Genomic DNA, 15342 nt, shown 5'->3' on the forward strand with positions numbered 1-15342 from the left:
GGTCCTGGTTTTGATAACAGAGGTCACATAATGTCCCTTCTCTGAGAAAACACCCTGGGTACTCAGGTGCCAAGGGGCACGCAGTCTGCACCCTGCGCTCAGTGGTGGAGGGCGAAGATAACCCGAGGGGAGGTGGCACATGGCACAGCAGCTGGGGTGGCAGAGAAAGAGCTGGGGCACCTGGGCCTGTGGTTGGAACCTGTCCATCAGCGCCCGGTGCTGAAGGTGGACCCCAGGTGGCGCTACTGGGAGGTGCTGGAACCCTCAAGGGGCGGGGCCTAGTGGGAGTCTCCAGGCCATTGGGGGTGTGCCCTGACCTGGGGACCCCAGATTCTTCCTCTTTCTCTCTTTAGCTCCAGGGCCATGAGGTGGGAGTCCTGCTCTGTCACACACAGTGCTGCCTCGTCACAGGGCTGACCCTCCATGGACTGCAGCTTCCCCAACTGTGACCAAAATAGACCTCTTCCCTTTCCAGAGTGATTAACTGGCACATTTGTTGCAGTGACGGAGAGCTGGCCAACCGCTGGGGAAGGGTAGACGGGTAACTCGCATTTTCTTGCAACTTTTCTCGTTTAAGATTCCAGCCGGGCGTGGTGGTTTTGATAACCACCTACAATCCCAGCAACTCAGAAGTCTACGGCAGGAGGACCCCAAGTTCGAGGCCAGCCTGGACCACTGAGCAAGACCCTGTCTCAAAGAATAAAAAGGCCTGCAGGGACAGCTCGGGGGAGAGCGCCCCCTGGGCTGGGTCCCGGGTACTGCAGCGTGTTCTATTGGGGCCTGTGGTGTAGCTCAGGGGTACAGCGCTCGCCCAGCACACGAGGCCCTTGGTGCAATACCCAGCCCACAAAAATAAAATAAAATAAAATAAAATTCTATTTTTTTTCTTAGATTTCTTTAGCTGTAGGTGGACATAGTACCTTTATTTACTTTTATGTGGTGTCGAGGATCGAACCCAGAGCCTACCTGGGCTAGCGAGTGCTCGGCTGCTGAGCCCCAGCCCAGCCCTGAGGTTCTATTTTTAAAGCAGCCACACAAGCCCAGCAAAAGCACTCTACTGCGACATTCTGTGCACTGGCCTGAGTCCCCTGACAGGAAGTGACCACCCAGGGCACAGGGACTGTGTCCTTCTTGCCATCCCGTCCCACACCTGGTATGGAGCAGGGCTCCTTGGTGTGACGGGGAGGCAGAGAGTCAAGGGTGCCCTCGTGAATTCCCAGAGTGGCCGGAACAGGCCAGCAGATCTGGCAACACCTGGAAAAGGGCCGTGGGAGGCCACAGCTGTCCTCAGCTAACAGCCAGGGCCGCTGGACAGCTGCAGAGCTGGGGACACAGAGCCGGAGGAGCGGGGTTACCTGCAAGCCTCAGGGCTATAGAACTCCAGCGAGGACTCGGGGGTCATGAAGGGCGCCCACATTTGCCCAGAAGTTCCATTGATCATGTTGCACTGATCCGAATGCCAGAAGTTGACCTGTGAGGAGCGAGGTTGGACCGGCCACTCAGACAGCCGCGGGGAGCACTCCAGAGGTGCACACTGCACTGGCCCCAGCCCAGGCACGGCCACTCGGGTCCCAGGGCCGACCGTACCCTCACAGACGCTGACCACATAACTCTGCTGGGGACCCGGTGACATCCTCTGTGCAACGTGCCCTCCCCCCACCTCTCCCTGCCCCAGTGGAAGTGGACAGACGCCTCGTAAAGACAGGCAAATGGAGGAACGTGGCCAGCCGTTCAAGATCCTAATGGGGCGGCCCGGACTCTCCCAGGAGCAAGGCTCGGACCCAAACCAGCCACTCAGTCCCCACCCTCTGAACAACTGGAAATCCCTCCCCCGTGTGCTCGCCCATGTTGTAGATTGAAAAAAAAAAAAACAATCAGAAAGGATGTTCACGGCATTTATTAGCCATGGTTATCCCGCCACCCAGGCCCTTCTGGAGTGACTGTCCCCAGGACCCAGGTCTCTGCGGCGGTCACTAGGGGGACCACTGAAATCATCGTCAAGTACCCTGAGGACAGGCCAAAGCTGCAGGACCTGCGCAGGAGATGACCCACTGTGTTCAAAGAAGGAAAATCGCGTTTCTCTGGGTCCAGACAAGCATGCGAGGGGTGAGAACAGACAGGAAGACTGTCCCCAACGGCCACCGTGGGCTCGTGGGTTCCTCTGTGGTTGGGAGGGAGAGCAGAGACTGCAGGGCCTCGGGCATCAAGGGCGATATTATATACGTTATGTATCATGTTAGTTTAATGTGTGTTCAATATACGCCTTGATTTTATTTTTAGTGTTTCGGGGGAGATGTTTCAAAAACATTCCTTGTACATGAAGAATCAGGCAAAGCAAGGGCTGTGTCCTCCACAGCACAGCCTTCACCCACCACGGGTGATACCCCCACACTGAGTATGTCCTTCCTGGGGGACAGCTGCCCCTGCCCAGGCTTCAAGGAGGGTCCCCAGGGACCTGGCTAGGCCACTTCCTGTCCTGCCATACCCTGAGGCTGGGGCCGCCCATGGTCCTCACCTTGCTCAGCCCATTCCACTTGTCCACGAGGTGAATTCTGCTGAAGTCCTTGACCCCTGTGAAGACCGTGAAGACCCCCGAGTCCGAGTTGTTCATCTGCGGACAGTGATAGAGGACAGTCTCCCTGAGCCTCCGGACAGGGTGAAGGCCCAGGGAACGGCGGATGCCAAGCCACCCCCAGTTGCACCCCAACTGCACCTCCAGCAGTGTGCCCCCTCCCCTGGGAGGTCCCTCACTGCTGCGTCCCCTGCATCTTGGGGTCAAGAGAAACCAACTTAGGCCTCTGGGAGGCCCACCCTACTGGTTTTTGAGGGCTGAAATGTCACCTGCTCTCCTTTCTAACTCTCCGCCCAGGTGAATGGCAGGCTCACTCCCACCCCATCACCCCACTTGAAACACAGCATGGCCAGGGGCAGCAAAAGTTGATGTCACAGCCGGTGGACACTTGAAGGACTGGGCACAGGCACTTCCCCAGCTCTCTGCCGCAGCCATGGTGACAGAAATGTGTGTCAACTCTGGGCCTCCCTCACCTGGGTCCCTGAGTGACCACCACAAGCAGGAGGCCCCTTGGTCACACCCAGTGGACACAGAGTACAAGCCAAGAAATCAGTGTTTGCTGCTTTAAGCCACTGACATCGGGGCTGCTTGTCAAGGCAGCATAATCTAGTCGATCCTAGCTGATCCTGAGTTTATGGAGCCTTTAGAGAGTGAGGCCAAGCCCTGGTGTTCAGTGCCCCCAGAAACAGGTTTCCAGGTCAGAATGAAGATGTGCACAGCTCAGAGAGACAGAGTGGGGGTCTGGAAGTGCTCTCTCCCACCCTGGCCTCCAAGAGCTATGCCTCTGTCAAGTCCCTGCCCAGATGGAGCTGTTGGAGGAAAGAACAGCATGAGCCAGCCCAGGGGACACTGAGGTGTCAGACACTGTTAACATCACTGCTGACTATGCATCAGGACAGACAAGGCACACTAGAGACCGCCTGCCCTACCCAGAGCCACCCCCCACTTTCTCCTTCATCTCCAACCCACACCTGGCTCAGGGAAGCACCCACATTCCCAGAAGGCTGCACTCCCAACTCCCTGCAGCTGGTGCAGCCACGCGACTCGGTTCTGGCCCACGGAAAACAAGAGGAAGTTGGTTTCTCCCCTCCCCACAGGAGACAGCTGGGTCTTGCGATTCACCCTCAATTCTCCCTCCAGCCTCCCCACCTCTTCCTTCCTGCCATGTTGCCTGGAATAAGGATGTGATAGCTGACACTCTAGCTGCCTCCTTGAGCCACGAGATTATCCTGAGCATGGCAACTGCATCCCCAGGATGGCAGAGAGGAGTGGCAGAAGGCTTCCAGGACACTGGAGACCCCAAAGCCACACCAGCACTGAACAGCTGACCACCAGACCACTCTTTTGAGGTTTCCGTTATACACGGTCAAACGTAGATTGTAGCTATGCTGCTGACTTTGCGAGAACTTCCACTTGCCGGGCCCTGTGGGGTATGTGGATGCTTCTACAGTACCGTGCTGCTTACCCCAACTTGCCCGTTCACCCACAGGACCAGAATCTGCCGTCCTGGACACACCCAGGCTCAGCATCAGGGTGTTACCCCACCGATCTACACCAGAACAGCAGACCCTAGAGAGAAGGCTGAGACTGACACATCCAGGGAGCCCACGGAATTCCACTTCCAGAGGGCCAACATCAGCCGTCAGAGGTCAGGGATCAAATGCTACCTGGATTGATCTTGGCTGGGGAGCCCAATCAGTGACCCTACCAGGTTAGCAGGGGTCAAGATCAGGATAAAGGAGGCAGCTCAGAGCAGAGCTGGGGTTGACACTGGTGATCTGTCTCCCCAGCAATCATTCCCATTTCTTCCAGCAAAGCCTCCAATTTCCTAAGCTGAGTGAGCCCCAATCCCATCATTGAGCCTGGATCAAGCTGTACCTGAACTCACCCCCAAGAGTTTTCAATTGCGTGAGTCAGTAAATTCCCTATTTTGCTGACACTCATCCGTCAGAGTCTCTACCCAGCCAGCTGCAAAGTCAGCCAGTCACCGGTTTCCAAGCTGCGTGGGTCACACTGACCTCAGCAAACAACCCAAACTTGCCCTTCAAGGGGAGCATGTCTGGGAAGTACTTGTTGATGAGATTCACGAGGGGGTCATCGTAGCCCCACATGATCTCGCCCACGGTGCGGTTCATGAAGGCTCGCTCCCCCAGGGTGCTGAACGCCAAGGTCATCATCAGCTTCAGACTCATGGGCCTGTTCTCCATCATCATCGCAGCACCCTGCAGACCCCGGAGACGGACACTGCGTCAGGGCTGCACACGGCCCCGCCAGGGGGAAGCCAAGCCCAGGAGGGCCTGGGAGTGGTGGGTCCCCTCTGCTGGCCTTGACCCTGGCCTTGACCACCCCAGGGGCAGGTCAGCCAGAGGAGGAGCCAGCACGGATCCAGGCACCCTATTCTCCCACCTGCACCCAGTGCCCCTCCAGCCAGTGCCCGCACGTTCCCGGGAAGAGGGCCCTAGCCAGCAGCCTCACCAGGACCAGGATGTTGGGCAGGACGATGTAGTCGCTCTCGGAGCCTCGGGACTTGGCGGGCTGGAACTGGAAGCTGCGGTGCTCCCGGAAGGACACCGTGTCGTTGTTGTTGAAGGTGATGTTGATCTTGTGCCTGAATTCTCTGCAGGGAGAGCGGCCACTGGAGGGTGCTCCCCGCAGCCCCCAGCAGCATCCACCTTGATTCCCTGGGGAGGGGCACCTCCCGACCTGACAGCGCCAAAGCTGAGCTTGGCCAGCTGCTGCCTGTCCGCCCCACTGACTGCCCACTGCAGGACGCACAGCCTGGCTCTGCTTGCCCTTACCCTCATCCGAGCCACCTCCAGAAAGCACCTCGATCCCGACACCTCCCTCCACCTGGCATCCGTGTCCACCAGGTGACCACGCCAGCCCCTCCTCCAAGGCCGGCAGGAAACACATGGCTGGGGATGTGCCCGAGGGCCAGGGCTGGACCCTGCCCTCATCACTGATTCCCTGTGCCTCAGTGTCCCAGCGTACAGAGCAGGAGAGACTTGCTTCATCAGGCTGTGCGAAGGGTAAGTGGGTCCAAACACGTACAGCCACCAAAACCAGAGCACCACGTAACACTAGCTGCCACGGTCAGTACTGTCTCACCTCTCAACCCCTCCAAAGAGGAGACTGCGTCGTGTGACCCCACCTGCCTTCACCTATAGGACCCACCAAGCTCCCAGGGCAGCCCAAGGCCCTCGCCATCCCACCCACCCCTTCTCAGGCCTGGGCTCCTCCACTCTGCCCTGGTTCACAGCACTCCAGCAGTGCAGGCCACCTTCCCTGCCTCGGGGCCTTGGCACACACTCTGCCCAGGACCCTCCTGCCCTAGCACCCCTTCCTGCCACTCAGCTCCAGCAAATGCCCCCTTTGCAGAGGTTGTCCCTGACCCGCCATCAGACCCAGCTGCTGATGTCTGCCCCCAGAAACAAGTCCAGACCCCACCAGCTGTTACCTTCCCATGCAGGCCCAAAGCCTGACCTTGCCCACTGGTTTGCTCCCACCACGGAAGGCCTTCTCTGCGGCTCCCACAGTGGACCAGCATGGTGCCTGGCACATGCACTTGAGGCGGGTCATGGGCACAAGGAGCAAGCGTGAGCTGCGGCCAGCCAGGGTCAGCTCCAAGTGCACTTCAGCAGAGGCTCCCTGAGGCAGAGCCAGGCACGGAGCAGGGCAGAGGGTCGCATGGGACCCCGTGTTCCCGCCGTCCCCCACGTCTAGGAAACTGCTCCTGCCATTGCAGTGGGTCCTGTATGTGCCATGGGCTGTGCCCTGGCCAGCATGCCCAACTGCCAAACCTCAGGCACGCTTGAGCTTCCAGCCTGGGCTTCTCAGAACCAGACTGTGCCCCCAGCCAACGGGAACACACTCTGCCTGCCCAGCCCGGGAAGCCAGCCACTCCTCGGGGGGCCGGCTCCCTCAGCCACAATTAACAGTCCAAGGCTCAGGCAGGGCAGGCGGCCAAGCCTGGGGTCCCTACACCACTGGCCTCGCTGCTCCTGTGTGGAGACAGGGTTCTGTGTAAAACAGTTCATAAAAAGGCGTGGCCACTCCTAGCAAGTGTCCCCACATCTCAGGAGCCTCATGGCAACTCCTCTGTCCTGACTCAGGCAGCACATGATGGCCTGACACTGACACCATGTGCCGTCCTCATCCCTGGACTGCACTGGGACAAACTGAGGCTCGGGGTTAAAGTCACCCCTGGGGCCACAGCCAGGTACAAGCAAAGCCAGAGAGCAAAGGCACAACCCAGGCACTGGGTCAGCACGAGCTACAAATGCTGGTCCCATCTCCTGCTGGCCCTCCCTGTCCTCCACCACACACGGGGTTGGGATGGAGGTGCTCGCTCTGGGCTGCTCTGGGTGCGTGCGTGTGTCATTCATAGGCCCTGCCTACCAACTCCATGAAGAACTAGCCGGCAGGCAGCTTCCTCTGTGCGCCCAGCCTGCTGCGGGAACCAGTCTGCACTCAGCAAGCAGCCCCGCCCTGTCCCTGAGGCCCCGCCCCATCCCTCTGAGGCCCCGCCCCATTCATCTGAGCCCCCCCCATCCCTGAGCCCTGCCCCAACTTCTGAGAATGGGGCCCCGCCCCATTCTTCTGAGGCCCTGCCCACCACAGCGGCCCCGCTGCATCCCTGAGGCCCCGCCCCCACCCCGAGGCCCCGCCCTCCTCACCTGTACACGTAGGGCCCACGCTCCTGCACCTCCGGCTTCGCGCCCTTCAGGATCTCCTCGGGGTTGAGCACCTCGAAGAAGTAGACAGACAGGTAGAAGGGCACGGGGATCTCCTTCCACATGCTGAAGGATAGGCTGCTGGGGTCGATGCGCACGTTCTGTGGGCGGAAAGGCGGCGGATCAGGAGGGTCCTGCATGGGCAGGAGGGGCTGGAGCAGCTACGCGGCGGCCCGATCCTACCACGGTCTGGCCCCGCTGCAGAGGGGCCAGGGGCTGCAGCGGGGCTGCGGGGGGGGGGGCTGCCGGGGGGCTGGGGCAGCATCACCTACAGGGGTGGACGCTGGCAGGAGAAGGTGGTGGGACTCCGCCTGGCCCAGCACCTCCTCCACTCCCGGCTAGGAGCTGGGGTGGGCGCGCAAGCAAGGCAGCCCCTCCCCAGCCGGCAAGGCAGGCTTTGACCCCTGGGCCAGAGAGGTGCTATGACGGAGCCCAGTGAAAGCACGGGGAGGGGAGAGGGTGGGACTCCAGACAGTCACCAGGGACTGAAATGTACAAATCCACAAGCCCAATCCCAAATAAGAACCAAGGTAGTGGGGGACAGGAACCCAGGGCTGAGTGTGCTCCAGCAACAACAGCCGGTGCAAAGCTCTGAGACAAGAGCCAGCATTTGAGGGGAGAAGGCAGGAGGTGAGAGCAGAGAAGTCCATGAAAAGCCCAAAATATGGAAGTTTTTTATGAAAACTGATTCCTGATGCTTGGCAAAAATACCAAATTGTCCTAAAGGGCTGAAGAAAAGAGGCCAGCAGTGCACCTGGCCTGTAATCTCTATCTCTGCCTAGCAGCAGGCCTATCAGATGCAGCCCAATGTGTCACAAAGCCAGGCAGCCAGGGCAGCTTGCGTCACCTCCCACAGTCTTTGAACACAGCCTTCCAGGACAAGGACATCTGCTCCCACAGTCCCCAACCCTAATCCACAGGCAAAGGCCCCGAGGAGGCAGAAGGCCAGAGCCCGCAGTCCAGACCCGGTCACGTGTCCCCTGGAGGAAGTGGAGCGTGGGTCTGAATCTCCTTCTGTCCTGCAGGGCCGAGACACCATGGCCATAGCTCCGCTAGTGGGCCTCTGCGGCACGTGGGTGATGATGGCTCCCTCCACTGCCATGAAGTCTAGCCTGGAAGTCTCTCCTGAGAAGACCGGGATCCTCGAAGTGCCCATTGCTAACCATGTCTGCCCCCTGTGCTGTCCCCTGCAGGGCTGCCCCAACAAACTGAGCATCCAGTGCCCAGGGACACTCAGGGTCGGGGAGTGCTGGGCACTGACAGCAGCAAGAACCCCCCTGGGGGTCCTGTACCAGGCCACTGTGCTCCCCCCTGCACCTCCCCCTGGCATAGCTGGTGGAACTACCCACTGTGGCCCAGAGAAGCAGCCCAGGCAGGGACTCAGCCCCCCAGGAGGTCCCAGTCCCACCTGCCCACAGCCACACAAGGGGACCCTGCATCATCCTCCCACTTCATGCCCCCTCTGTGGGGGCCCTGGGCAGTGGAAACCCTTCAGCCCCAGGCCCTGTGCTAAACCAGTCACTGGACAGTGCCCAGCTCCTCAGACACACCGAGCCATCCCAGTGTCCACTTCCAACAGAAGAACAGCATGACCATGACCTCTAGCTCCCTAGAGCAGCTTGAAAAGACAAAGAGAGCCCAGGGCCCTGGAGAAGTCCTCACGAGCACAGGTCACAATCCCGTGTCCGCCGCAATGAAGGACAGAGGGGATCTGGGAGGGGGGACGTGTTTGGTGCCGTGATGTGCTGGCGGGCGTGCCTGTGACATGTCGGATACGCTCAACACACGCGCCTTCTGTGTCAGTGACCCCTCAATAAAGCCATTTGAAAACCAGGTGCACCAGCCCCCCACCCACCTCCTCCCCAGCCCAGCTTCTTGAGGAGGCCGAGAAGCCTTGAGAACCCCGGGGTCCCAGCTTGCCTGATCCCTGGGCCTGCTCAAACTGGTCCTGGGGACAACAGGCTGAAACAAGAAGTCACCAGATAGCCACTGGTCCATCTCTCCCACAGAAGGGGCTCCGGGGCCTCAGCCCACTCACTTGGCACTTCCTGCAGGCAGGGTACAGGCCCGGCTCACCCCTCTGACTTGGTGGCTGTGAGCAAGTCACCAGCCTTCTCTGTTTCCTCACCCCTACGACAGCCATAAGGTCACCATCCACCAGTGGGCTGCTGTGGGCTTGAACGAGTCTGTGCAGGTAAAGTGCCCAGGAGAGGGTCCACCGAGCCCCCGGCACCCAGAAGGTGAGCCACATTGTCCCCTGGCCTGCACACCAGCACTCTGGGTTGGGTACGGACTTTGCCCTGCTTCTGACCAGCAGGATGCTCTCCCCTCAGTCACAGTGAACCAGGGACACCTGGGCCAGGCAGCTGATTAGATAGCAGTTCGAGGAGCACAGGCATGGGCTCTTGCCAAACAGGGCTGGTTCTGTGGTACTGTCCTGGTCCCCCCTCCCCAGGCCAAAGATCACCTCCCTGGAGATGGGAGAGAATGGCAGGCACGTCCTGATGGATGCCACTCCCTCCCTCCAACCCAACAGGCCCTCAAGTCCTTTGCAGAGAGAAGGCAGAAAGGCTGTGGGGAGGAAGGGACACCTGGGCTGGGTATTAAAACACAAGTCAGGCTTTGCCAGCTAGAGTGGGAAGGAGTCCCCAGCAAAGGACACAGCCCGGGCAAAGCCTGAGTCGCCTCTGACACAGAACTGTCCTAAATGTCCCTCAGTGACAGTATGTATTTAAAATGATGAGGTATGGAAGTGACCCAAATACCTGTCAGCAGACAAACCACCACACCCCGAGACGACAGAACCCACCCAGCAATAAAAAGGATCCAACTACCAGCGCATGCCACAACATGGTGAGCCCCCAACGCATTACCCCAAGTGAGAAGAGACCAGATGCAAAAACCACACACTCTGTGTTTGTCTGACATTCTGGAAAACAGAAAAAAAAACAGAGAGACAGACACCAGACGAGTGGTCGCCAGGGGCCAGGACTGCACACAGGCACTGGGAGATGGAATGTTCTAGATCTTGATTGTGGAGGCCACACAGGTGAGGTACACACCTGAGATAAAACTTGGTCAAGCCGGGCGCGGTGGTGCACGCCTGTAATCCCAAGTCTGTGCCGGGTAAAGTGCAATCCCAGTGGCTTGGGAGGCTGAGGCAGGAGGATCATGAGTTCAAAGCCGGCCTCAGCAACTTAGTGAGGCTCTAAGCAACTTAGTGAGACCCCGTCTCTAAATAAAATATAAAGGGGCTGGGGGTGTGGCTCAGTGGTGAGTGCCCCTGGGTTCAATCCCCAGCACCAAGGGAAAAAGAATCAAATTGTCCCCTGAGAAGGACAAACATGAAAGATGAGGCTTGAAAACGTGACGCTGGTGTTTTTAACGGCTTTATTAGGATCTGTGCCGTGTCCCCCGCCCACGTGAAGTGCAGCCTTCACCACTGCCTACTTCCAGAACATTCTCTCCTCTCCGTCCCCAGCAGGAGCCACTCCCCAGTCCCTCCAGCCCCTGGCCCCGACTAGTCCACTTCCTGTTTGAGATCTGCTGATCCAAGTCTTCGCATGAAGTCTCCACATGTGTCAAAAATGTTCTGCTTCTGAAGCCAGCAGAGACCCGAGGGCCCCACACAGCTCCTCGCAGCACACTCTGCTCTGCGTCAGCTTGATGTCCCCACGTGTGTCTTTCCTGCTTCCTCTCCTCCTGGCAACCAGGGCGCCACAGTGACCCAGCTGTCCACCCACCCACTTGCTTCCTCAGTTTGGAGCTTTTCTGAATAAAGCAGCCCTAAATTCATCGAGCTGCACACTCAACATGTGGGAGCCGCGTCTGACAGTGCCATACCTGAGTGCACTGCTGTCCCTGGCACACCCACGACCTGCCGTGTCCACTGCATCCAGAACATTGGGGGTAAAAGCAAAGGGCAGGTGTCATCGCGGTCACATCACATGAAAAGAAGGTGACACCAAGGCAGTGGGCGAGGACTGAGGCCCAGCACAGACGGACAGAGAGGCCCAGTAAGAATCACCCTGGGTTGTGGGCGCGGAGGCCACACCTGAGATCCCTGGGACTCAGCAGGCGGAGGCGGAGGGTTGCAAGTTCAAGGCCAACCTGAGCAGCTATGGAGACTGTCTCAAAACAAGGATTGAAAAAAGAGAGTGGCCGTCTGGTGTGGGGAGCGGTGAGAGGGCTCTTCAGGAGCAAACCCCATTTCCTGGTCTGGATGCTGGTCACCAGAGCTGTGTGCTGTGTGGAAAGCTGACGGCGCCGTGTCCTTGGGATAAGTATGGCCTTCCATGTCCAGGCCACGCCTCGCAAGATAGGCCAGGAACCATAATGTGATCTTTGTAAATATAAAAGATCTACTACGGACAGGCAAGGACCCAACAGATGATTCTGCACAGATGACACAAGCGGCCAGGGAGCCCCTGCAAGGTGCCCGCAGAGACGCAGATCAGGGTCCCAGAGAGGCCACTTCCCACCCACAGGATGGAATCGGTTTTTAAAAACTGGGAATGAAGGAGGATGGGCGAGGCCGGGCAGATGGGAACCCGGCCTCCTGCGGGATGCTGCTGAGGACGCCAGGGCCGGCAGAGCTTGCCACCAGGGCACCAGACTGCCACATTCCCTGCCACCCCCAGGAGGGGCCTGGAAAGAACTGAAGACCCTGCTCTCTCATGACCACGCTCACCAAGGTCCCCACAGCTCTGCTCGCAGTAGCCGAAAGGGACAACTCAGATGTCCAGAGAGCAAAGGAGAGGAGAAACAAGATGCGTCCCCAAGGATCCAGGCACAGACAAGGACACCCACCGCCCCGAGACCAGCCCTGGACGCACGGTGCTCAGACAGCTACAGACGGGCCACTCTGCCTGACCCTGCTGGAGGAACGGCCCCAACAGGCAAGTTCTCAGAGACGGAAAGCAGATGGGCTGGCTGGGCTGGGAGCAGGGTAGAGTGGGGACAAGGTGGCTGTGAAGGCTGAGGGGCAGGCTGCAGCACGCACACAGGTGGCACTTAACGTCGGGCAGAAACTACCAGTGGGCTCCCGCCATTCCGGTCACTCCAAGACCCACCCCCGCTCTCCACACCAAACACCACCCTCTCCAGCCAGCCTCTGCCCTCCTGCTGTGTCCCGGAGCCAAGCCCCAGTCCCCAGGGGCCACCTCCTGAATAAAGCCCCCAAGGACCCTGCTCTGATGTCATCAGGAGCCCAGTTCGTCCACCACACACCCCTCACACCCTGCCAGGCGCTCGTGAGATCTAAAGACACAAAGACGAAGGACACGGGTCCTGCCCCCGAGGCGCTGGGGACCAGAGGGGCACAGAGGACCTCATGGACCCTCCCCAGCACTGACGGGTCAGAACGCACTCTGCCCAGGCCAGCTCACTAAAGGGTCAGCGGTCCAATTCACAGGTGTGGACACGGAGGCTCGAAGGCCAAAGGCCTCGCTGAGGCAAGGGGTGCAGGGGAAACCAGGCCCCAGGTTCTGCGTCCCTGTCAGGCCAGGGTCCCCACCTCTCCTGGACCTCCCCGGCTCGGGTGCGCGGGAGTCGCACAGTCAATCATTGACGCAGGCGGTCAATACACAGACCAACTCCCCCTCCAGGGATAACAGGAAGCGGACTCCAGAGTGACCACACACCCTGGCCCAGGAGCCATGCTGACCTTGGAGGCCCAGATCTGGGACAGGACAGATCCTGCCTGCTCCTGTTGGTCACCAGCCACACACAGATCCCAGGGGTCCCAGGGCTCAGCCGTGGCCAGCGGGAAGAATGAGCAGAGAGGACCAGTCTGAGCCTTGGGGACACCACGCCTTTGACTAATGCTCTAATTTCTTTTGCTTTTGAAGGGCAAAGGTAAGAAGAATTAAAAAAATCTTTCTCAGAAACCCACGCACATCCCAGAACTCGTTGCCCAAGCCAGTTAGTCACCGCCCCCCGCCCCTCCCCTGGCTCCAGGTCTCACCGGTGCGGGCCTTGGACCTGCCCCCTCTTCTCCACTACTTGGACATGGGCAGCCGTCTCCCCTGCTTCCCCCCACCCCAGGCTCCCCCGGAATCGCCCTTTCGACACAAGCCAGAGGGTGTCCTCCTGCTCAGCCCCTCTGTGGCTCCCGAATTCCTGGCAGTGACCCACGGGTCTTGCACAACTGCGCTCCCATAGCCGCCCTCTCAGCTCCGTCTCCCATCTGTGGCTCCCTCTGTCCAGCCACGCTGGCCTCGCTGTGGTCCAGAGCTCCGGCCTCTGCTCGGCCATTGCCCCAGCAGGAGCTGCCTCCCCAAGGTGGCCACGCAGGTGGCCCCTCTGCCTGAAGCCCCTGCTCGAGGAGACCTTTCTGAGCCTCCTCACCTCCGGGCAAGGCGTGGACGGCAGGCTGGGTTCTGCCCAGGCTTGGGGACCAGCCACCACAGTGGGAAAACAGACAAAAGGAAGAAACCAAAACAAAGCCCTCCTTTGCAAAGTGGCCCCCCCCCATCACTCCGCTTGACCCCCTGGCACCATCCGTACCAGAAACTCCCGTGCGTCTGGGGGCCAGTCCCCTTCCTGCCGCCCAGCATTAGTCATGACAGAGCAGCCACCAGGGACCACATGTGCCCCCAGGATGGAGGCCACACCCAGAGGCTGGTGGGGCAGAGAGTAGGAGGCTGGGTCCCCAGATGTCCCAAGCCGCCCACCAGCCCCAGGCGCCTGGTGGTGGGGGGATGTCCTCAGCGCCTGCTGGGACCCTTGGCCAGAATGGGATGGCTGGACTGAAGGGCCGGGGGTGCAGCAGCCCCAGGCTCCTCCGGAGCTGGGGGTGCCTGGCAGTCTCCATGGGGACGCTGAATGACACGCGATGGTACCTCCAGGTACCTGCACGGCCACCGAAGACAGTCCCCCTCAGAGTGGCCTTACTGGGAACAGCTGGGCAGCAGGGACCACAGATGGTGACACAGTCACACAGGGGAAGCTCCCCAACAGGGACAGGCCACGGCCAGCGATGGTGTGGGGCAGGGACACCAGGCTGGTCACGGAGGGCGAGGTGTGGGGCGGGTGGGAGCTGAGGGAGGGCCAGGGCTGGGCCAGGGCAGGTGGCGCTGGCTCTCAGGCGCTGCCACCCCACCCCAGAGGGCGCCCTCCGGCAAGCATGGCGCTCCATCTCGTACAGAGAAAGACGTTACAGTACAACCTTCCTGCCGCCAAGGAGGGTGCTTCCCGGGTGTCCAGCACAGCCCGGGGCCCGCTCCCGAGACGAAGGTGCCCCAGGCCCACAGAGGGTCCTGCTGCCCGTCAACTCTGACTTCTGAAGCACTTCACCATCCCGGGGCAGCAAGGTGACCCCAGGACAGCTGCTGGGGACCTCGGGAGACAGGTGCGAGGCCCAGTTTCCTCACCTGCTAAACGGGGGGAACAGGAGGACCCACTTCAGGGCCACACGGGCTGATGTGGGCGAGGGGGACCTGGGCTCTTCCGCCCACACCCCCCACCCGCCGGACAGTGAGGGGACAGTCACACAAGCCCAGCAGGGGGCCCACCAAGCCCCGGCCAGGGCTCCTCAGGACGGCCCAGTCATGAGAACCGACGGTGCAGACCCAGGAGACCAAGGAGACGTGAGCCCAGGAGCCGGAGTCCTGGGAGGGGACGAGGAGCGGCTGTGGCTTCCACAGTGTGCCCACACGGTCCCTTATGGTCCCAAAGAGCCGAGCCAGGTCCTGGCGTCAGCCCCGGGGGGTGCTGGGCGCGGACCCTGCCCTGTCCTCCCAGATTTCCTCTGAACCTGGGATTGTTCTGGAACAGAAAGTCCTTCAAAAACAAAGGTTGCAGGTCCCCGGGTCACAGCACGCCTGCCCCCCCAGCTTTATTTAGACAAAAGGAAAAACATGTCCGTGTCCTCGGCGTGACTCCCCCGCCTCCAAACGTCAGTTTTTAAAATTTTGAGAATTTCCAAAGCAGCATCTGACCCCTTAGAACGTAACTCTATGTGTCCAGATGTCATTCCACCAGCCCCAGGGACCCTACCTGTGCTTTGAGTGCCCTCCAGGGAGGCCCTGCCGAAAC

The 15342-nt window shown here is 60.0% G+C and overlaps 1 protein-coding gene across 4 annotated transcripts in view; it reads right to left on the minus strand.

The window, feature by feature from the left end:
- The window catches only part of SCARB1 (scavenger receptor class B member 1), a 58027-nt gene that overhangs the window by 21187 nt on the left and 21498 nt on the right, over window positions 1-15342 (minus strand). For all 4 annotated transcript variants that reach the window (XM_081285259.1, XM_081285257.1, XM_081285258.1 and 1 more), the window contains exons 2-6: window positions 7249-7406; window positions 5048-5189; window positions 4591-4794; window positions 2516-2611; window positions 1356-1471 (exon numbers count right to left, since the gene is read on the minus strand). In XM_081285259.1, the coding sequence (XP_081141385.1) occupies window positions 1356-1471; window positions 2516-2611; window positions 4591-4794; window positions 5048-5189; window positions 7249-7406 (716 nt within the window). The remainder of the gene's footprint in view (window positions 1-1355; window positions 1472-2515; window positions 2612-4590; window positions 4795-5047; window positions 5190-7248; window positions 7407-15342) is intronic.

This window comes from Spermophilus citellus (genome assembly GCF_964194105.1).
Source record: "Spermophilus citellus genome assembly, chromosome: 3".
In the NCBI taxonomy this organism is placed as follows: domain Eukaryota; kingdom Metazoa; phylum Chordata; class Mammalia; order Rodentia; family Sciuridae; genus Spermophilus; species Spermophilus citellus.